This window comes from Gopherus flavomarginatus, chromosome 8 (genome assembly GCF_025201925.1).
Source record: "Gopherus flavomarginatus isolate rGopFla2 chromosome 8, rGopFla2.mat.asm, whole genome shotgun sequence".
Lineage (NCBI taxonomy): Eukaryota > Metazoa > Chordata > Testudines > Testudinidae > Gopherus > Gopherus flavomarginatus.
Window position 1 is genome coordinate 84,396,447 of NC_066624.1, and position 16,796 is coordinate 84,413,242.

Below are 16,796 nucleotides of genomic sequence, written 5' to 3' on the forward strand. Positions count from 1 at the left end.
CATGAAGCCTACAAAGAATGGCTAGATTGTGGATGTGCTGCGATCACAACCTATTATGCTGACAAGCACATTCTCATGGTTCCCCTGTACTCTCACCTCAGTCTGTGTGCATCTTTCGTGCCTTGTCTTATATGTAGATTGTCAGCTCTTCGGGGGCAGGGACTTTTTGTTTTGCACACTGCATCCTGGTCCATGACTGAGACTCCAAGACATAAAGGTAATACAAATAGTAACAAATAATAATATGGACACTATGCAGAGTTCTTTGGCTCATCTGCCTTTTATTATTTCAGCAAAGTCACTGGCACATTTAAAAAGATTGGATAACTAAACAAAAGGAATGTGGTTTGAGAAAAGTGAACAAGTAATTAGAATAGGCTTGTCACTAGTATCAGATAGAAAGAGGAACTTACACAAAAATGCCACCCTTAGCATGTTATAAACATTTGGGACTGAGACGCAAGTGTGTGCTTGTGAGAACCGGGGCTGGGAACTGACAAATGCTTACCCAGTTAAAATAAAAATGCTTCTAAATCATAATCAAGAAGAGGAGACAAAACTGTTGAAAACTGTTTATATAAAAATAGCATCATGGACTCTTATGTCTGTCTCTCCCTATTTCCATAACCAATTTGCTGGGTTTACAAATAAATTAACTTACTAAGTCTTCTTAAATACATCTGATAGCTACTGCCTCGATCAGTGGCAGGGAAGAGGAATAAGGATATTACCAGAGCAAGAAGAGAGAGAAATCATTAATTGTTCCTAAATATATGGAGGTATACCTATCTCGCAGAACTGGAAGGGACTTTGAAAGGTCATCGAGTCCAGCCCCCTGCTTTCACTAGCAGGACCAAATACTGTTCCTGACAGATTTTTTTTCCCCCCTACTTTTTTCTTTTCTCTCTAAATATATTTATCTATCTGCCTTGGTCCTAGGATCAACTGTAGTTATTGTGCAAGTGATTCTCTCTAAAGGTACAAACTGCCATACATGTATGTTTCCATCATACTACAAAGAATCAAAAGTTCATCAAAATAAGATGAGTTTAAAGGCCACTATATGATCCAGCTTTTAAAATAGTTAAAAAGTGGTCGATCAACAACTGTAACAAATTTTAACCCAGAACGCCAAAATCTCCCTCATGTTCTAGGTAAGTGGGAAAATGGTATTTTTAAAATAGGGGTTGTATCTGCTTTAATCTTGCTTGGGTAAACTGTTAATTTTGAAAGACTTCCAGCTGTATACAATGTCTTTCGGAATCACTTTTGCCAGTATCACAATGACACTAGACAGTCAGCACACAGTTAAATTACAGTGAGGCACTCTGCTTCTGTTGGGCAACTTTACATCTGAATTGTGCGATGCAGATGAACACAGTGGAAGAAATCAACCTTTCATTTATACCTCTGCTCTCATATAATGTTCTTTTATATATATCAATCATAGATTACAAAACATCAAAATATGAATGCTGATATCTATTTTATCATAATTAAACAAAATATAGGATTAGTGTTTAATATACAATATATAGATATTACAGAGAACTGAATTATATATATATATTATATTTCAAAACATTGCCAACGTTGAATATTAAAAATTCTGCTCTTCTTGTAGGATCAACTGTAGTTTTGTGCAAGTGACAGAGAATTACTCCCAATGTTTCTGTACTATAAAAGATCTTCTATGAAGTGCTCACAAGGATAAAGAAATTATTTTGCAGTTTAAATTCCAGTCATGGAAGATTCACAAACATTTCACATTATTTATACAGATTTAATCTATATTAATATCAGAGGTATTGAATTGCATTTGCAATTTCAAAACAATAAACCCTAAGTTACAAAAGAAACTAGCAATAAGCAAAAGATCCAGAGATGTTCTATATATACTGGACTTTTGTAATGTATTTTAGAAAAAGAGCACAAAGCAATGTGAAACTTTTCTCTGTAAGCATGTTTTAAGTCCAACAGTAGATTCTACTGCCATACTCCTGCTCGCTGCTGCTTGTTCCCAGTTTGTTCAAAAAACATGAAATCCTAAGCAGCAAAGAAAATGAACAAAGAATTAGATAGTTCTAAAAGGCCATTTATACAGATCAGAGTCATCTTAATGCTTTTAGAGATTATTCTGAGAACTAAAACTTCAGGGTTTTTTTTTAATTCTATTCTGCAGAAAATACAAAATAATGCTTTCTTCCCATTGGGTCACTTGATGCAACCTCCAAAGTTTACTTTCTTAAGAACACATGCTGTGTCAGTGATAAAAGTACTGATAAGGATTTCTGAACCAACATAGTTGCTGTGTGCTAAATAAAAGTAGCCAAACATAAAAAAAAGTTTCTTTTTAGTTTACCATTAGCATTGGAGGGGCAGAAGGAGAGTGCCCTGCCTCTTAATTTCTTTCTCAACGAGACAACTTTTACACAAGGATAATTCCCTCTCTCTTTCCTAAATTACAGATGCTTTAATTATATTTGGTGTGCGGTGGTGGTGAATTTCTCCTTGTAACAAGGTGTGTGGAGGGCCAGGTGGCCTAGCTGTTGGCGTGCCTGACCTCTGGCCCCTTATTTCCCTGGTTAAGGTGCTTCAGTCTTTCGGGCAGTGGGGACAGGAGGACCTAGGCACCCCCACTCCACTGGGTCCCAGCCCAGGGCCCTGTGTGAGAGGACCACTGAACAGGGGGTTCTCTGAGGAAGGATTCTAAATCCACTACTCTGGGCTACTTCCTACCAGATTCCATTTAGTTTGGGGTGTGGCCCCTATAGTCCAATTTGCTGGGGTGGCTTGCCTCCTGGAGCACCCTCTTGTGGATCTTGGGTGGTGCCCTATTGCAGTTCCAGGCTCTTTCGGGAGGAGCAGCCATCAATTTGGTACTTCCAAACTCCACAATGTCTCTGGGCTGTAGTTACACAGTTACTTCAGTTGCCGAAGGCTCCCAGGACTCCTCCACTGTCTCTCTTGGCTAGGAGACAGAAGATGCTCCCTGTTGGCTGCCTTGACCAGCAGGCTAGTGCTCCTTCCTGTCAAGTAGGGCAGAAGCTAGCTCCTGCCTCTTCGCCAGTCAGCCCTGAACTAGACTAAACTGTCTCCTTTTTTCCCCCTCCAGGCCTGGCATTGGCTGCAGGTATAATAGGGCAGGGCTAGCAGGGCTCAAAGGTTCTCCTTAACTCATGCTGTGCTGGCAGGCTGTTTCTCTGCACAGTCACACATTCCCCCACCCTCATAGCTCCATTTGGAATCTGACCTTCCCCATCTCATCTCCTCTACCTTGTGAAAAGAAGTCAGCATTCATGTATGCTCTGCCAGCCTGGTGTTGGATGTGGAAAGAAAAGGGCTGGAGGGAGAGGCACCCTCACATAATTCAGGGGTATTATCTTTCATGGCCTGTAGTCATTGGAGAGGGGAATGGTCAGTGACTAGCATGATGTGAGCACCCCAAAGGTAGTAGCAGAGTAAGTCGATAGCCCATTTTACTGCCAATGCTTCCTTTCCAATCATGGAGTAAGCCCTCTCCCTTGGGAACTGCTTCTAGCTGATATATAAGATGGGGTGCTCATCACCTTCCACTACTTGGGATAAAACAGTCCCTATGCCCACATCCGAAGCATTGGTCTGTAGCAGGAACTCCTTGGTGAAGTCGAGGCTGTACAAGATGGGTTCTCAACAGAGCTGGGCTTTCAGGGTTTGAAAAGCCTCCTCACAAACTTTGGTCCTTCTTTGGACTATTATTCTTGAGAAGATCGGTAAGAGGGGCTGCAATGGTTGAGAAATCAGGAATAAATCAGTGGTATCAGCTAGTCCAAAAAAAAAACTGCACACCTGTTTCCTTGGGGAAGGCATAAGGCATGTCTGGAGGGCCTGGACCTTATGGACCAAGGGTTACACTTTGCCTTTTTCTAAAGTGTTCGAAAGGTAGGTTGTCTCATCCTTGCCCAGGTGACATTTCCGTCTCTACTGCAAATCCAAGAACAATCTAAAGCAAAAAGGAAGGAGGGTGGGTAGTGAAATACAGATAGGGCTCTCACATCGTGAAGAACCTCTCTTTGTCTTCAAGTGTTGGCCCCTATGTGTACTCCACTGTGGGTGACAGACAAGCAGTACTCAGGTAGGAGGAGGGTGCAAGGTTGCAGGTGGCAGAGCTGTCTGAATCCCAAAGGATGCATCAGTGGAGGAGTCCTGTACTAAAGCATATCACCTCACAAATGTGTGGATGGAACTCCAAGTAGCTGCTCTGCAAATGTGAAGCAGAGGTACATCCAGAAGCAACAGCACCAATGTTGCTTGTCCTCTTAGAATAAGCCCTCACCCCATGAGAAGGACAAATATAAGACAGCTTATAGCAGGGTAAGAAATAGACCAAGATCCATTTAAATATCCACTGAGAAGACATAGCTTGACCTCAAACTCTTTCTGCTACAGCAATAAACAAACAAACAATCTGGGAGATATTCTGATTGGTTTTGTCTGTTGTAGGTAAACGGACAAGGGATGGTCTACACTGAGAGTTTACATCAGCATAACTACTTCTCTCAGGGGTGTGAAAAATTCACACCCTTAAGAGACTCAGCTATACCAACCTAACCTCCAGCGTAGACAGTGCTAGGTCGACAGAAAAATTCTTCTGTCAATCTAGCTACTGCTTCTAGGGGAGGTGGATCATCTACAGCAATGAGTGAACCCTCCCATCACTATAGTGAGTGTCTACACTGAAGTGCTACAGAGGCACAGCTGCATCACTGTAGCATTTCAAGCCTAGACATACCCTAAGGCTCATCACATGTCGAGGGAATGAAGTCTCCTCTCTTCTTCAGATGAATGTGGTTTTTTGAGGGGTAGGGGGTAAAAAAACAACCATAGGTAAGTGAACTGATTAGTTCAGGTGAAATTCTGAAACTACTCTGGGGGTTAACTTGGGATGTAAATGCAATGGGACTTTGTCTTTAGGAAATATAGTGTAAGGCAGATCTGCCATCAGTGCTCTGAGCTCAGCTACCTTCCTGGCTGAGGCGATGGTTACCACAAATGCAATCTTCTTTTATCCATTAGACATGGAACACATATCTAGTGGTTCAAAGGAATAGCGAGCACTGAAAGAACAAGATTTAAAGCCCATTGAGGAGTAAGTTTCCTTACTGGCAGAAAGATTCTGAGTAGACCCTTCCAAAAACTGGTTGTCAATGCGAGAGCAAAAATTGAGTAACCACGTAAAGGTGGGTGGTACACACTGATTGCTGCCAGGTGGTTCGAAGAGAGTTAATGGAAAGACCCACTGTTTTGCGGGGGAGGGCGGAGGCGAGTCCAAAATAAGGGGAATACCTGCAATCTCTGGGAATATAAGTTTTTGTTGCTCCCACAAGAGAAATGCTTCCGTTTTCAGTGTAGCATTTTCTAGTGCAATCTTTATTACTGGTAATAAGAATGCTCTGCATAACTTCAGAACACAAATGTTGTAGAGTTTACACCCATCCAAAAACCAAGCCCTGAGATGGAGTGCTTGGAGATGGGATGCTTGATGCTGCCTTTTCCCTGAGTCACGACACTGGAAGAAGACGGAATGTTGATCGATAGAAACAACATGCATCAGAGACTTGGGAACCAAAACTGTCTGGGTCACTGGAGGCTGATGATGATGACGACTTGTGCCTTGTCTTGACAAAATATCCCATAAGAACTGAGGTAGGAGTGGTAAGGGAGGGAAGGCATAGACGGTCTGACCATGGAAGGAGGAGAATGTCTCTCTGAGAGTATCAGAGGGGTAGCCGTGTTAGTCTGGATCTGTAAGAGCAACAAAGAATCCTGTGGCACCTTATAGACTAACAGACGTTTTGGAGCATGAGCTTTCGTGGGTGAATACCCACTTTGTCACACCTCAACTGCTAGAACAGGGCCTCATCCTCCCTGATTGAACTACCTCATTATCCCTAGCTTGCCTGCATATATATATACACCTGCCCCTGGAAATTTCCACTACATGCATCTGACGAAGTGGGTATTCACCCACGAAAGCTCATGCTCCAAAACGTCTGTTAGTCTATAAGGTGCCACAGGATTCTTTGTTGCTTTTACAGATCCAGACTAACACGGCTACCCCTCTGATACTTGACACCATGCAAGGCACTGCATTTAGCCGTATGGAGTGGAAATCCCTCAACCTCATGAAGAAGCTTGCACAAATACAGACAGATATCATCTTCCTTTCCAAATGCAAACGGATGGACATCATACCAAATGGACTAAAGGTAAAAAATCCACTACTATCTACATACTACACAGACCACAGTGAGAGATTATGCCATACTCTGTCAAAAAAACTGAGGAGCCACCTGATCAGCATCCTATACAGCAAACAGGAAAACATCAAAAAAGAGCTCTCCAACCTGGAGACTCTCATCAATAACCAAGCTTCCATACAAACGGACTTCACTAAAATAAGACAGGAGATCTACATTACTCACTTCACCTCTCTACAAAGGAAAAAGGACTGTAAGCTGTCTAAACTCCTACCTGCCTCATGGGGCCACAACCGTGGTACCCCCAACCCACCCAGCAATATCATCAATCTATCCAACTACACACTCAGCCCAGAAGAAAAATCTGTCCTATCTCTGGGACTCTCTTTCTGCCCTGTCACCCCCACCAACATGATACAGTTCTGCGGCGATCTGGAAGCCTACTTTCGCCATCTCCGACTCAAAGAATACTTTCAGGACAACACTGAACAGCACACCGATACACAGGTACCCTCCCACCAACAGCACAAGAAGAAGAACTCCACATGGACTCCTCATGAGGGTTGAAATGACAGTCTGGACCTCTACATTGAATGCTTCCGCCGACGTGCACAGACAGAAATTGTGGAAAAACAACATCGCTTGCCTCATAACCTAAGTTGTGCAGAATGCAATGCCGTCCACAGCCTCAGAAACCACCCAGACATTATCAGAGAGGCTGATAAAGGAGGTGCTGTTGTCATCATGAACAGGTCTGACTACCAAAAGGAGGCTGCCAGACAACTCTCCAACACCAAATTCTACAGGCCACTTCCCTCAGATCCCACTGAGGAATACACTAAGAAACTGCAACATCTACTCAGGACACTCCCTACACTAACACCAGAACAAATCAACATATCCTTAGAGCCCCGACCAGGGTTAACTATCTACTACCCAAGATCCACAAACCCGGAAATCCTGGATGCCCCATCATCTCGGGCATTGGCACTCTCACTGAAGGACTGTCTGGATATGTGGACTCTCTACTCAGACCCTATGCCACCAGCACTCCCAGCTATCTCTGTGACACCACTGATTTCCTGAGGAAACTACAAAGCATTGGTGACCTTCCAGAAAACACCATCCTAGCCACCATGGATGTAGAGGCTCTCTACACAAACATCCCACACACAGATGGAATACAAGCTGTCAGGAACAGTATCCCTGATGATGCCACAGCACAACTGGCTGCTGAGTTCTGTGCCTTTATCCTCACACACAACTATTTCAAATTTGATGACAATATATATTCCCAGATCAGTGGCACCGCTATGGGCACCCGCATGGCCCCACAATATGCCAATATTTTTATGGCCGACCTGGAACAACGCTTCCTCAGCTCTTGTCCACTCACGCCCCTTCTCTACCTACGCTACATTGATGACATCTTCATCATCTAGACCAATGGGAAGGAGTCTCTGGAAAAATTCCACCACGATTTCAACAGCTTCCACCGCTCAACACATCATCAGGGATCTACAACCCATCCTGGACAATGATCCCACACCTTCACAGGCCTTGGGTGGCAGGCCAGTCCTTGCCCACAGGCAACCTGCCAACCTGAAACATATTCTCACCAGCAACTGCACACTGCACCATAGTAACTCTAGCTCAGGAACCAATCCATGCAACAAACCTCGATGCCAACTCTGCCCACATATCTACACCAGTGACACCATCACAGGACCTAACCAGATCAGCCACACCATCACCGGTTCATTCACCTGCACCTCCACCAATGTAATATACGCTATCATATGCCAGCAATGCCCCTCTGCTATGTACATCGGCCAAACTGGACAGTCGCTACGAAAAAGGATAAATGGACACAAATCAGATATTAGGAATGGCAATATACAAAAACCTGTAGGAGAACACTTCAACCTCCCTGGCCACACTATAGCAGACCTTAAGGTGGCCATCCTGCAGCAAAAAAACTTCAGGACCAGACTTCAAAGAGAAACTGCTGAGCTTCAGTTCATCTGCAAATTTGACACCATCAGCTCAGGATTAAACAAAGACTGTGAATGGCTTGCCAATTACAAAACCAGTTTCTCCTTCCTTGGTTTTCACACCTCAACTGCTAGAACAGGGCCTCATCCTCCCTGATTGAACTACCTCCTTATCTCTAGCTTGCCTGAATATATATATATATATATATATACACACCTGCCCCTGGAAATTTCCACTACATGCATCTGACGAAGTGGGTATTCACCCACGAAAGCTCATGCTCCAAAACGTCTGTTAGTCTATAAGGTGCCACAGGATTCTTTGTTGCTCTCTCTGAGAGTAGAAGTCTACGGCTCCTCTGGAGCAGTATATTGCAATTTGTTCATTTGAGAGGCAAACAGGTCCCTTGCAAGAGTTCCCCACAGAGCAAAAATACTGTCTACCGTGGAGTCTTGTAACTCCCATTTGTAGTTGATAGCAAAGAGTCTGTTGAAGGAGTCCACAAGCACATTCTGGTCCGCTGGAAGGTAAGTTGCCAACAGGGTGATTTGATTGCTGATGTGATATTTCCATAGAGTGACTGTTTCTGCACACAGGGGAATGGATCTCACTTGTCCTTGCTTGTTAATGTAAAAATCATCTGTCATATTGTCGGACATGATGATGATATGGTTATCTTGAATCTATGGGGAAAAGGCTTTGCAAGCTTCCTGGATTTCACAAGAGACCAGGATTCACATCTGTAATCTGGGAGCGTGAGTCCAAGTGCCCTACGCTGAAAGCCCTCCAGCCTAAAAAAGATGCAACCATAATGATATCCCGTCTAGTGACGGGGAAGGAATGGCATACCCATGCATACTTTCTGGGGATTCCTCCATCAGAATAGAGATGATGTTACAGTAACTCCTCGCTTAACATTGTAGTTATGTTTATGAATAATGCGACCTTAAGTGAAACAACGTTAAGCGAATCCAATTTCCCCATAAGAATTTATGTAAATTGGGGGTTCTAGGTTCCAGGGAATTTTTTTTCACCAGACAAAAGACTATATTATATACACAGTATACATTTTAAACAACCAATTTAATACTGTATACAGCAACGATGATTGTGAAGCTTGGTTGAGGTGGTGAAGTCAGAGGGTGGAAGAGGGTGTGATATTTCCCAGGGAATGCCTTACTGCTAAACGATGAACTAGCACTCGGCTGAACCCTCAAAGGTTAACATATTGTTAATGTAGCTTCACACTCTACAAGTTAGCACAAATGGAGGGAAGGGAGACGGCATGGCAGACAGAGACAGAGACACACACAGTGTGTGAGAGAGAGAGAGAGAGAGAGAGAGAGAGATGCACATTGCCTTTTTAAGTACGCTGACTCCACTCTAAGTACATTGCCTTTTTAAATAAATCAGCAAGTTGAGACAGAAGCTGCTGCCAGCAACATCCCTCCATCCTGAGTCCTGTTGTGTTCCCCCACCCACTCGCTCTACAGAGATGGGGTAAGCAGGGAGCAAGAGCAGGGAGGACGGGGAATGACAGCTCAACACTTTCCTAATCTTCTAGGTGTGGCTGAAAGCCCTTCTCACATTCTTATGATATCTTCTCAGGAAGTACAAAAAGAGATATAGCTATAGTTTGTTTAGAGTAGCCACAGACCTCCTGAGCACAGTTTCACAGCACTGTTCCTCAAAGACTGTTAGGATTATTTAAAATATATGTTTTATTACTTTGATCATTTTTAGTGTGTACAGAGGAATCTGCTCCCATCTGTGGCTTGGTCTTTACTGGGTTTAATCTGCCATTCTGTACTCCCAAGGTAAGCATGGGTACCAAATGTAGATTTTAGTTATTTTCCCTTTGGGAGTTTGTCCCTATGATTCTGCTTCAGAAGGAAGAGTGAAATTGTGCTAAGAAAGTTTTTGGGACAATCTGAAAACATTTTAGATTATTAGGGCTCTCCCTACCATCAAAGGGAGACTCTGTCACCCCTCAAGCACTGGGGCACTTCCTCAGTTTCTCAAGGGAAAGGGGTGGGGTTTGAGAACGGATTCCCCAGAAGTCAGAAATTTCACCCTTCTCTTCTGCAAAGCAATCAGATGGATCTGCATTTCTCTTGTAGGTGCCAGCTTAGGATATCCATAGGGAAACCTTCAGAGGCTTGTTATAGAGCTGATAGCATGGGAAGGGGTCTAGGCTTGAAGTCCCCTTACCACAGTCCAGCGTCAGCAGCATCTACGCTGTGTCCAAAGCACTCCATCTGTGGTTCAAGAAGAGGTGGAGCAGGAGAAAGTGGCTGAACTCTACAAAGAGAGGTGTGGCTGCTGGTGTAAATTCTAGAGATCATCCCTTTTATTTGTCCTGGGCCTGCTGATTTGTCCAACCCCTGGTACATTGCGTTCTAAAGCGGAAGGGAGGGGCAGCTGCAGCTCTAAAGTACTACTCTGGGTATCCACAGGCCTGAGCTTTTTTGTACCTTTATCAGCTTTTTCAATCCTGCCTTTCTCTTTAGCGTGGAGATAGAAGCAGAGGGGTCTTCAGCCAGAGTGAGCAGCTGAGACCAGTGCCTTCATTATGTCCATCATAACGAGGTTCCCTAATCCTTCCTGGCTCCTCTCCTGCCCAGGGAAGTTGCACTGTGACCCCACAAATAATGGGCTAAGGAGAAAATTCACTTATGGCCACAGATGTGGCTAAAATTCCCAAAGAGAGACTTGATTAAGGAGGCACTGGTAGAGAAGAGAATGTGGGTTACAGCAGGAGACTGCCTTTAAGTTTCTTTGGCCTAGTTTTCTCTCTGGGGCCTGTAGGGACACCTGTCAATATAGCATCTCAGAAGGGGAAGTGAAGCTGAGGGGAAAAATTCACCAGAAGATGGAACAGTGCTAGGACATTGCTTGGAATTCAACTGAATTGTTAAGCAGAAATTTGAAATAAAATGTTGTTGGCATTTTCTCCAGGAAGGAAATCTAGAGATAGAGGAGATAGAGAAAACTGGAGGAACTACAGGGGACAGGACATCACAGCTGTCATTCTGCCCCCAAACTGAAGTGCTCACAATGAAGAAAAACAGCTTTTTTATTGGAGGGGGGGAAGGTCTGTATCTGCATTAGCAGGGGATTTAGTAACTAAACAATAGCTGAGCAACAACCCTAAGAAGCATGTGGATGAGGTATTGGAGTGGGCACTTCCTTAACTTTCCCGCGCTTCACAGAAATCTGAAACCCTGTTCTTTGACATGGCCTGGAATCTAAACGTTGATTCCCATTCTTTAACTTCCACCAACCCCCTTTTTTTTTTTTGCCCACCCACAATCAGAGAAATTGACTAGCTACACACATGCAAAACATAAAAACCCAACAAAGAACAGCACGCACACACAAACACACAATTTGTTAGTGCTTTACAATTCCTTGTGCATTTTGGGCCCCATTCAGCAAAACACTAAGCATATGATTAATTCCAACCCTATACCAATCATTTGCTTAAGTCCCATAGAAATCAGTGGGACTTAAAATGCCAAATTGTTTTCTCTAAGCAGGGCTGCTTCCGTAGTTTTATATGCATGATAATGTCACACAAAACAACACAGCCAAGGAAGAAAAGCCTCTTGTTAATCAATAATGGTCTGATAAAAATTTCTGCTACAGAGCAAGGTGGATTGTTGACATTTCCATCCCTGAGTTGATGCATATGCCTCTCTCCTTCCTTCTAGTTTTCTTCCCCGTTTTCACAAAACTCAAGCTTGACAGTAAACATCTAGTAGAAACCAGAATGTATCATGGTTACAATAGTCTTCAAGGGAATGGACAAGTGGTTCTGCTCTTTGTGTAGTAAATGTCAGCTAATTTATGGAACGGCTCCTACAGCAGCAGCCTCAAAGAAGTCATGCAATGATAACTGGTACTGTGTCCTTGTGGCATAGAAACAGTGTAAGAGTGGGCATATCAGCAATATATTCTTAAATATAATTTTATACTTCTAATTGGATCAAATATAATGCCATTATCTGAAATAATTCGTTTGTCATGCGTCCTAGGAACCTGTTGCCGCACCCTCAAAGTCAATGGGAACTTTGTTAACTTCAATAAGCCCAGGATCAAGTCATATCCCAGTACGATTTTAACATATAGATTAACAGAAATGAGCATATATTCATTGTTTAAAAATAATGAATTGGCAGACTTACGATGAGGAAGCAAGCACCAATCATAACAGCTTTCATCTTAACATCAAGATCCAGTGGAAACTGGATTCCAAAATTATCAGCATCTGTAAATGCCTCTCTTACAAATCCAGACCACTGCTTAGAAATTCTTCCGACTACAGAACTTTCATCCATCGTCTTCACCTAGTTTAAATAAAACAAAGTCAGTCAGCCACTCATAATAAAAAAGATTTTGTGATCATTTTAAATGCTCATTCAAAAACTTCAGGATATTCCCATTTACATGGGTTGTTATATGTACTACAGCATGTGGTATTCAATATTGTGGTAATCTCGACTCTACATCAGTAAATCATGGGCTCAAGTCCTAGGTTAGAACTTGGGCTCATATCAATGCTAACTACACAGTGCAGCACAGCAATGGAGAAGGTTGTAGGGCTACATGTGGGAAGTGCTGTAAATCAAGGTTCCTTCACCCAGTGTCAGGTGTCTACATGGAAATTAAAAGATTACATGATAAGTTTCCAAAGTAGGGGACAAGACATATGTCAACATTATATCTTTTGGAAACTGGTTTCAGTGTTCAAAGTCATGTAAAATGGCTATTCCCAAGAACATAATGGCTACTACATTTGCTTAGAATGATCTTACAAACCTTTGCTTATGGTTACTATACACTGTTTTAAAATAAACTAGTAGCTGGAATATGAAAATAGGATTTATTAATTCTTCATTTGTTTAAGAATTAATTACAGAATTAAATAATTTATAATAAAATTACATGATCCACTCATGCTGATCCATTTTGATCATTTACATCAATTACTGGACAATTAAGTCAGTGGATCTAGAAAGTTGTCATTTAATTAATAATACTTAAATATACAGTACTAGTACTGAATTTATTCAAAAGTGTATATTGAATCTATTTTTACTACCTAAAGTACGATAATGTAATGATATTTTCCACTGTTATTTCATTAAAATTAAAGAGATTTCAAAACCACAACAGTGAAACAACTGCAATATATTCAAGGTACACTCTAATTGGTGCAAAAATCTTCACTTCAAAAGGAAGAAAGGGAAAAAAAAGACAATATCTAAACATTCAATATATCATGGTTTGGTAATCTGAAAGTTGATCTATTATGACAGTGGTTGAAACCTGGGTTATTTACCAAGATAATTGTTTTCTAAGATTTTCATATGCAAATAGTTGGACTATCTAAACACTAAATGTTATTACTGAATGCATTACAACTTAGTTCTGTGGGAAATGGTCCGTTAGTAAGAGGAGTTACAGATATTAAACTATTAGGAAAACCAACTAATTAAAAATAGAAGAGAGGAATACAAATACTTTAAACAATGTTACCTACCTCAAAATTAATATCCGCATAACAGCTGCATACAACACATGGGCCAATGATTTTAAATACATCTATTTTTGCTTCATTTTGAACAGTAAATTTAGGCAGACAGGGGTGCCAGTTTTGTTTTATGTAGCCAACTGGTGTACCTGGAGGTGCCTGAACTTCAAGCTTCAAAAGAAAAAAAAAGACACCACCACAGAAGTGTGATAAAAGTTAAGTATCTGCATAGTTATTCTAATGTGTTTTTAATGCTTGTAAAATAATCTTCAGCATAGAGAAATACTGTAATGCAGAGGGTGGGTTATATATTCTACAGGAACTGTAGCACGTTAAGACGTCGACACAGATTACATTCTTGGTGTGCATGTGCCTCCATGCTCATAAAATCAAATTCTTTTGAATAGCAGTGTCCATTGTGGCAGATAGATTACAAGTTGGCGAAATCATAACACTGTTCCTATAAATTTTATGCTTTGTCTCATAGTCAGTATTGATTTGTCCTGTTGATCATCAGTAAGACTATGATTTAGCCAGGGGTATTTTTAGTAAAAGCCATAGGCTGCCCAAGCAACAGGCGGTGTGGCTGGCCTCAGGGACTGCCTGAGCAGCAGCCGGTGTGACTGGCTGCAGGGCCGACCCACCCGCTGGCTGCAGAGCTGCTCCAGCAGCAGCCAGTATGGCTGTCTCTGGAGCCACCTGAGCTGCTGGCCCTTCTTGGGCGGCCCTTGGGTCAGCAAAACTGGCTGCAGCAAAGTCACAGAGGTTGCGGAAAGTCATGGAATCCGTGACTTTTGTGACCTTCGTGACAACACAGAGCCCTAATTATGAGACACAGGGTGGCGAAGTGTTTTAAAGTGTTCTGGCTAGAGTTTCTGATTTGTGGAGCCAGATTATCAGCCAAATTATCCAAGCACAGATACACCAGGACTTCTTGTCTCCAAGGACTCAGTAAAGCCTTGTGGCTTTGGACAAACCAAAGGATAGGACCCTGTACTGATAATAGGATGTTTCTATTATAAATGCCATGGATTTTCTGTATGCTGGAAGTACTGAGATGTGGAAGTAAGCATTGTGTAGGTCAAAAGCCATGAAACCAGTTCATGGTATCAAATACAGGAATGATGAAAGCTAGAGTGACCACCCTGATCTTCTTTGGGATCAAGTAGTAAGGGGAGTAGAAGCCCTGCTCTGAATTTGAGGAACCTCCTCTATCACACCCAATTGTAGTAGGGAGTTTACTTCTTGTTGTAGAAGTATCCCATGAGAAGGGTACCTGAAGAGGGGTGGGAAGGGAATTAGAACAGTCCAAAACTGGATAGGCTAGAACAGCCCAAAACCTTCCATATGATCTCAAGAACCCATCAGTCAGAGGTGATCCCAGCTCAAGCTTAAATAAAATAATAGAGTTGGCTGTCCGACAGAAAAGTGGATCGATTCAGAGGTGGTCCAGGTGGGCTCTTGACTGTCCTGTCAAAGCTACTTCCTTCACACTTGTCCCTCAGGGAATGCCTGACATCTGCAGATAGGAGGAGTGTCTTATTGTGACCATGGACACCACAGTTCTTGCTACTGTGTCTTACATATCCAATGCAGCCTGGAGTGCATTTCTCACAATGAGCCACCCATCAGCCAAGGTGGATGTTAGTTTTTCCTGATATTTGTTGGGGAGTTTATCCATCAATTAACAGAATCAGTCCCAAAAAGAGAGAATTGTATTTAGAGAGGAGCACTTGGTAATTTGCAACTCTTATGTTGTAAATTCACTGATAAATACACTTTGCATCTGTGGAGATCCAGTTTGTTTGGATCCTTTTCTCTCAGAGTTCCTCTGATCTGCTCTTTAGACTGTTCTTGTGCAGCTTGGATGATCAAAGATCCCAGAACGGGATGTTGGAAAGAATACCCTAAAACTCCTTTGTTGTTATCTGATATTTTCTGTCCACATGCTAGGGTGGTGGCAGTGAGCCAAATGATCTCAGCAGGCTCTGGAAACGAGTTATCCCTTCATTAATGGGCAATTACCCAACTGGGAGGGCTAAAGAATGCCTGGGAGATTGTGCTGCTTCTCCTGGATGATTTTGAGGGGTCTGTCAAGAGCACTTGCCAGCTGCCTCGTCAGGTCCTGAAAGCTCACCTGTGAAGGGAATGGATGCAGAGGTTCATTGCATCATCTGGAGGCAAAGATGATACGGCCTACAGTTGCTGGTGCTCTGAGGAGAGCTCCTCCCTGCTGAACTTTTGCTTTTCCTTTGCTACAGACAGTTGGGGAGTCTGTACTGGAGTTATTGTACATGCTGCCTCAGAGATTATTTGAAACTGTCTTGGTAGATGGCTTTCTGTCATATGGGATGACTCTCCAAGGGGGCCAATATGTGCAAGGCTTAGATAGGACCTCCATCTCCCATGGCAAGGGAGATCTAAGTTTTTCTTTGTCCGTGGTATGAGTGTCCTTGTGGACTTTGTCTCACACCAAAGTTGAAGCAGCAAAGGAACAGGACATGTAAGAGAGTGTCCCCAGAGCTCAGGTTGGCACTGAAACTCAAAGGAACACTTAAGGAAAGAGATTGATTGGTGGGAGGTGGCCTCCAAGCTGGCTCGCCTGGGTTGGATGACACACTGATGTCTCCAAAAGATTCAACCTCAGTCTGTACTCTTTGGATTTACACGTGTACTTTGAAAAAGCCTTGCACTCCAAGCAACGCTTAGACATACACCCCTTACCTAACCAAAGGAGGCATCTAGTATGAACATCAATGATGGACATTGCCAAGTCACAGAAGGGACAGATCTTGACTCCTGGAGGTTGGTCTTGTGTACAGAGGGAGTAGTGGGGGGCACTGGGTCCTAGATATGAAGGTTGGGAAGAAGAAACTCTATCAATGCCTTGTTTCCACAGGGAAATTAACTCCCCGCACACAAACAAAAGTGTATGCTAACATGTTGGAGACATGAAAACCACATGGTTCAACCTGAAGGAACTGTGATGTGGTTGAGCTCACCTTGCCTCTCATACTCTAAGCTAT

The 16,796-nt window shown here is 42.7% G+C and overlaps 1 protein-coding gene across 4 annotated transcripts in view; it reads right to left on the reverse strand.

Moving 5' to 3' along the window:
- Window positions 1-256: 256 nt before the first annotated feature.
- Window positions 257-16,796, reverse strand: part of PLSCR1 (phospholipid scramblase 1) — a 46,022-nt gene continuing 29,482 nt past the window's right edge. For all 4 annotated transcript variants that reach the window (XM_050966100.1, XM_050966101.1, XM_050966102.1 and 1 more), the window contains 3 exons: window positions 13,780-13,941; window positions 12,422-12,583; window positions 257-2,046 (listed from right to left, as the gene is read on the reverse strand). In XM_050966100.1, coding sequence (XP_050822057.1) covers window positions 1,987-2,046; window positions 12,422-12,583; window positions 13,780-13,941 — 384 coding nt within the window. In that variant the 3' untranslated portion in view covers window positions 257-1,986. The remainder of the gene's footprint in view (window positions 2,047-12,421; window positions 12,584-13,779; window positions 13,942-16,796) is intronic.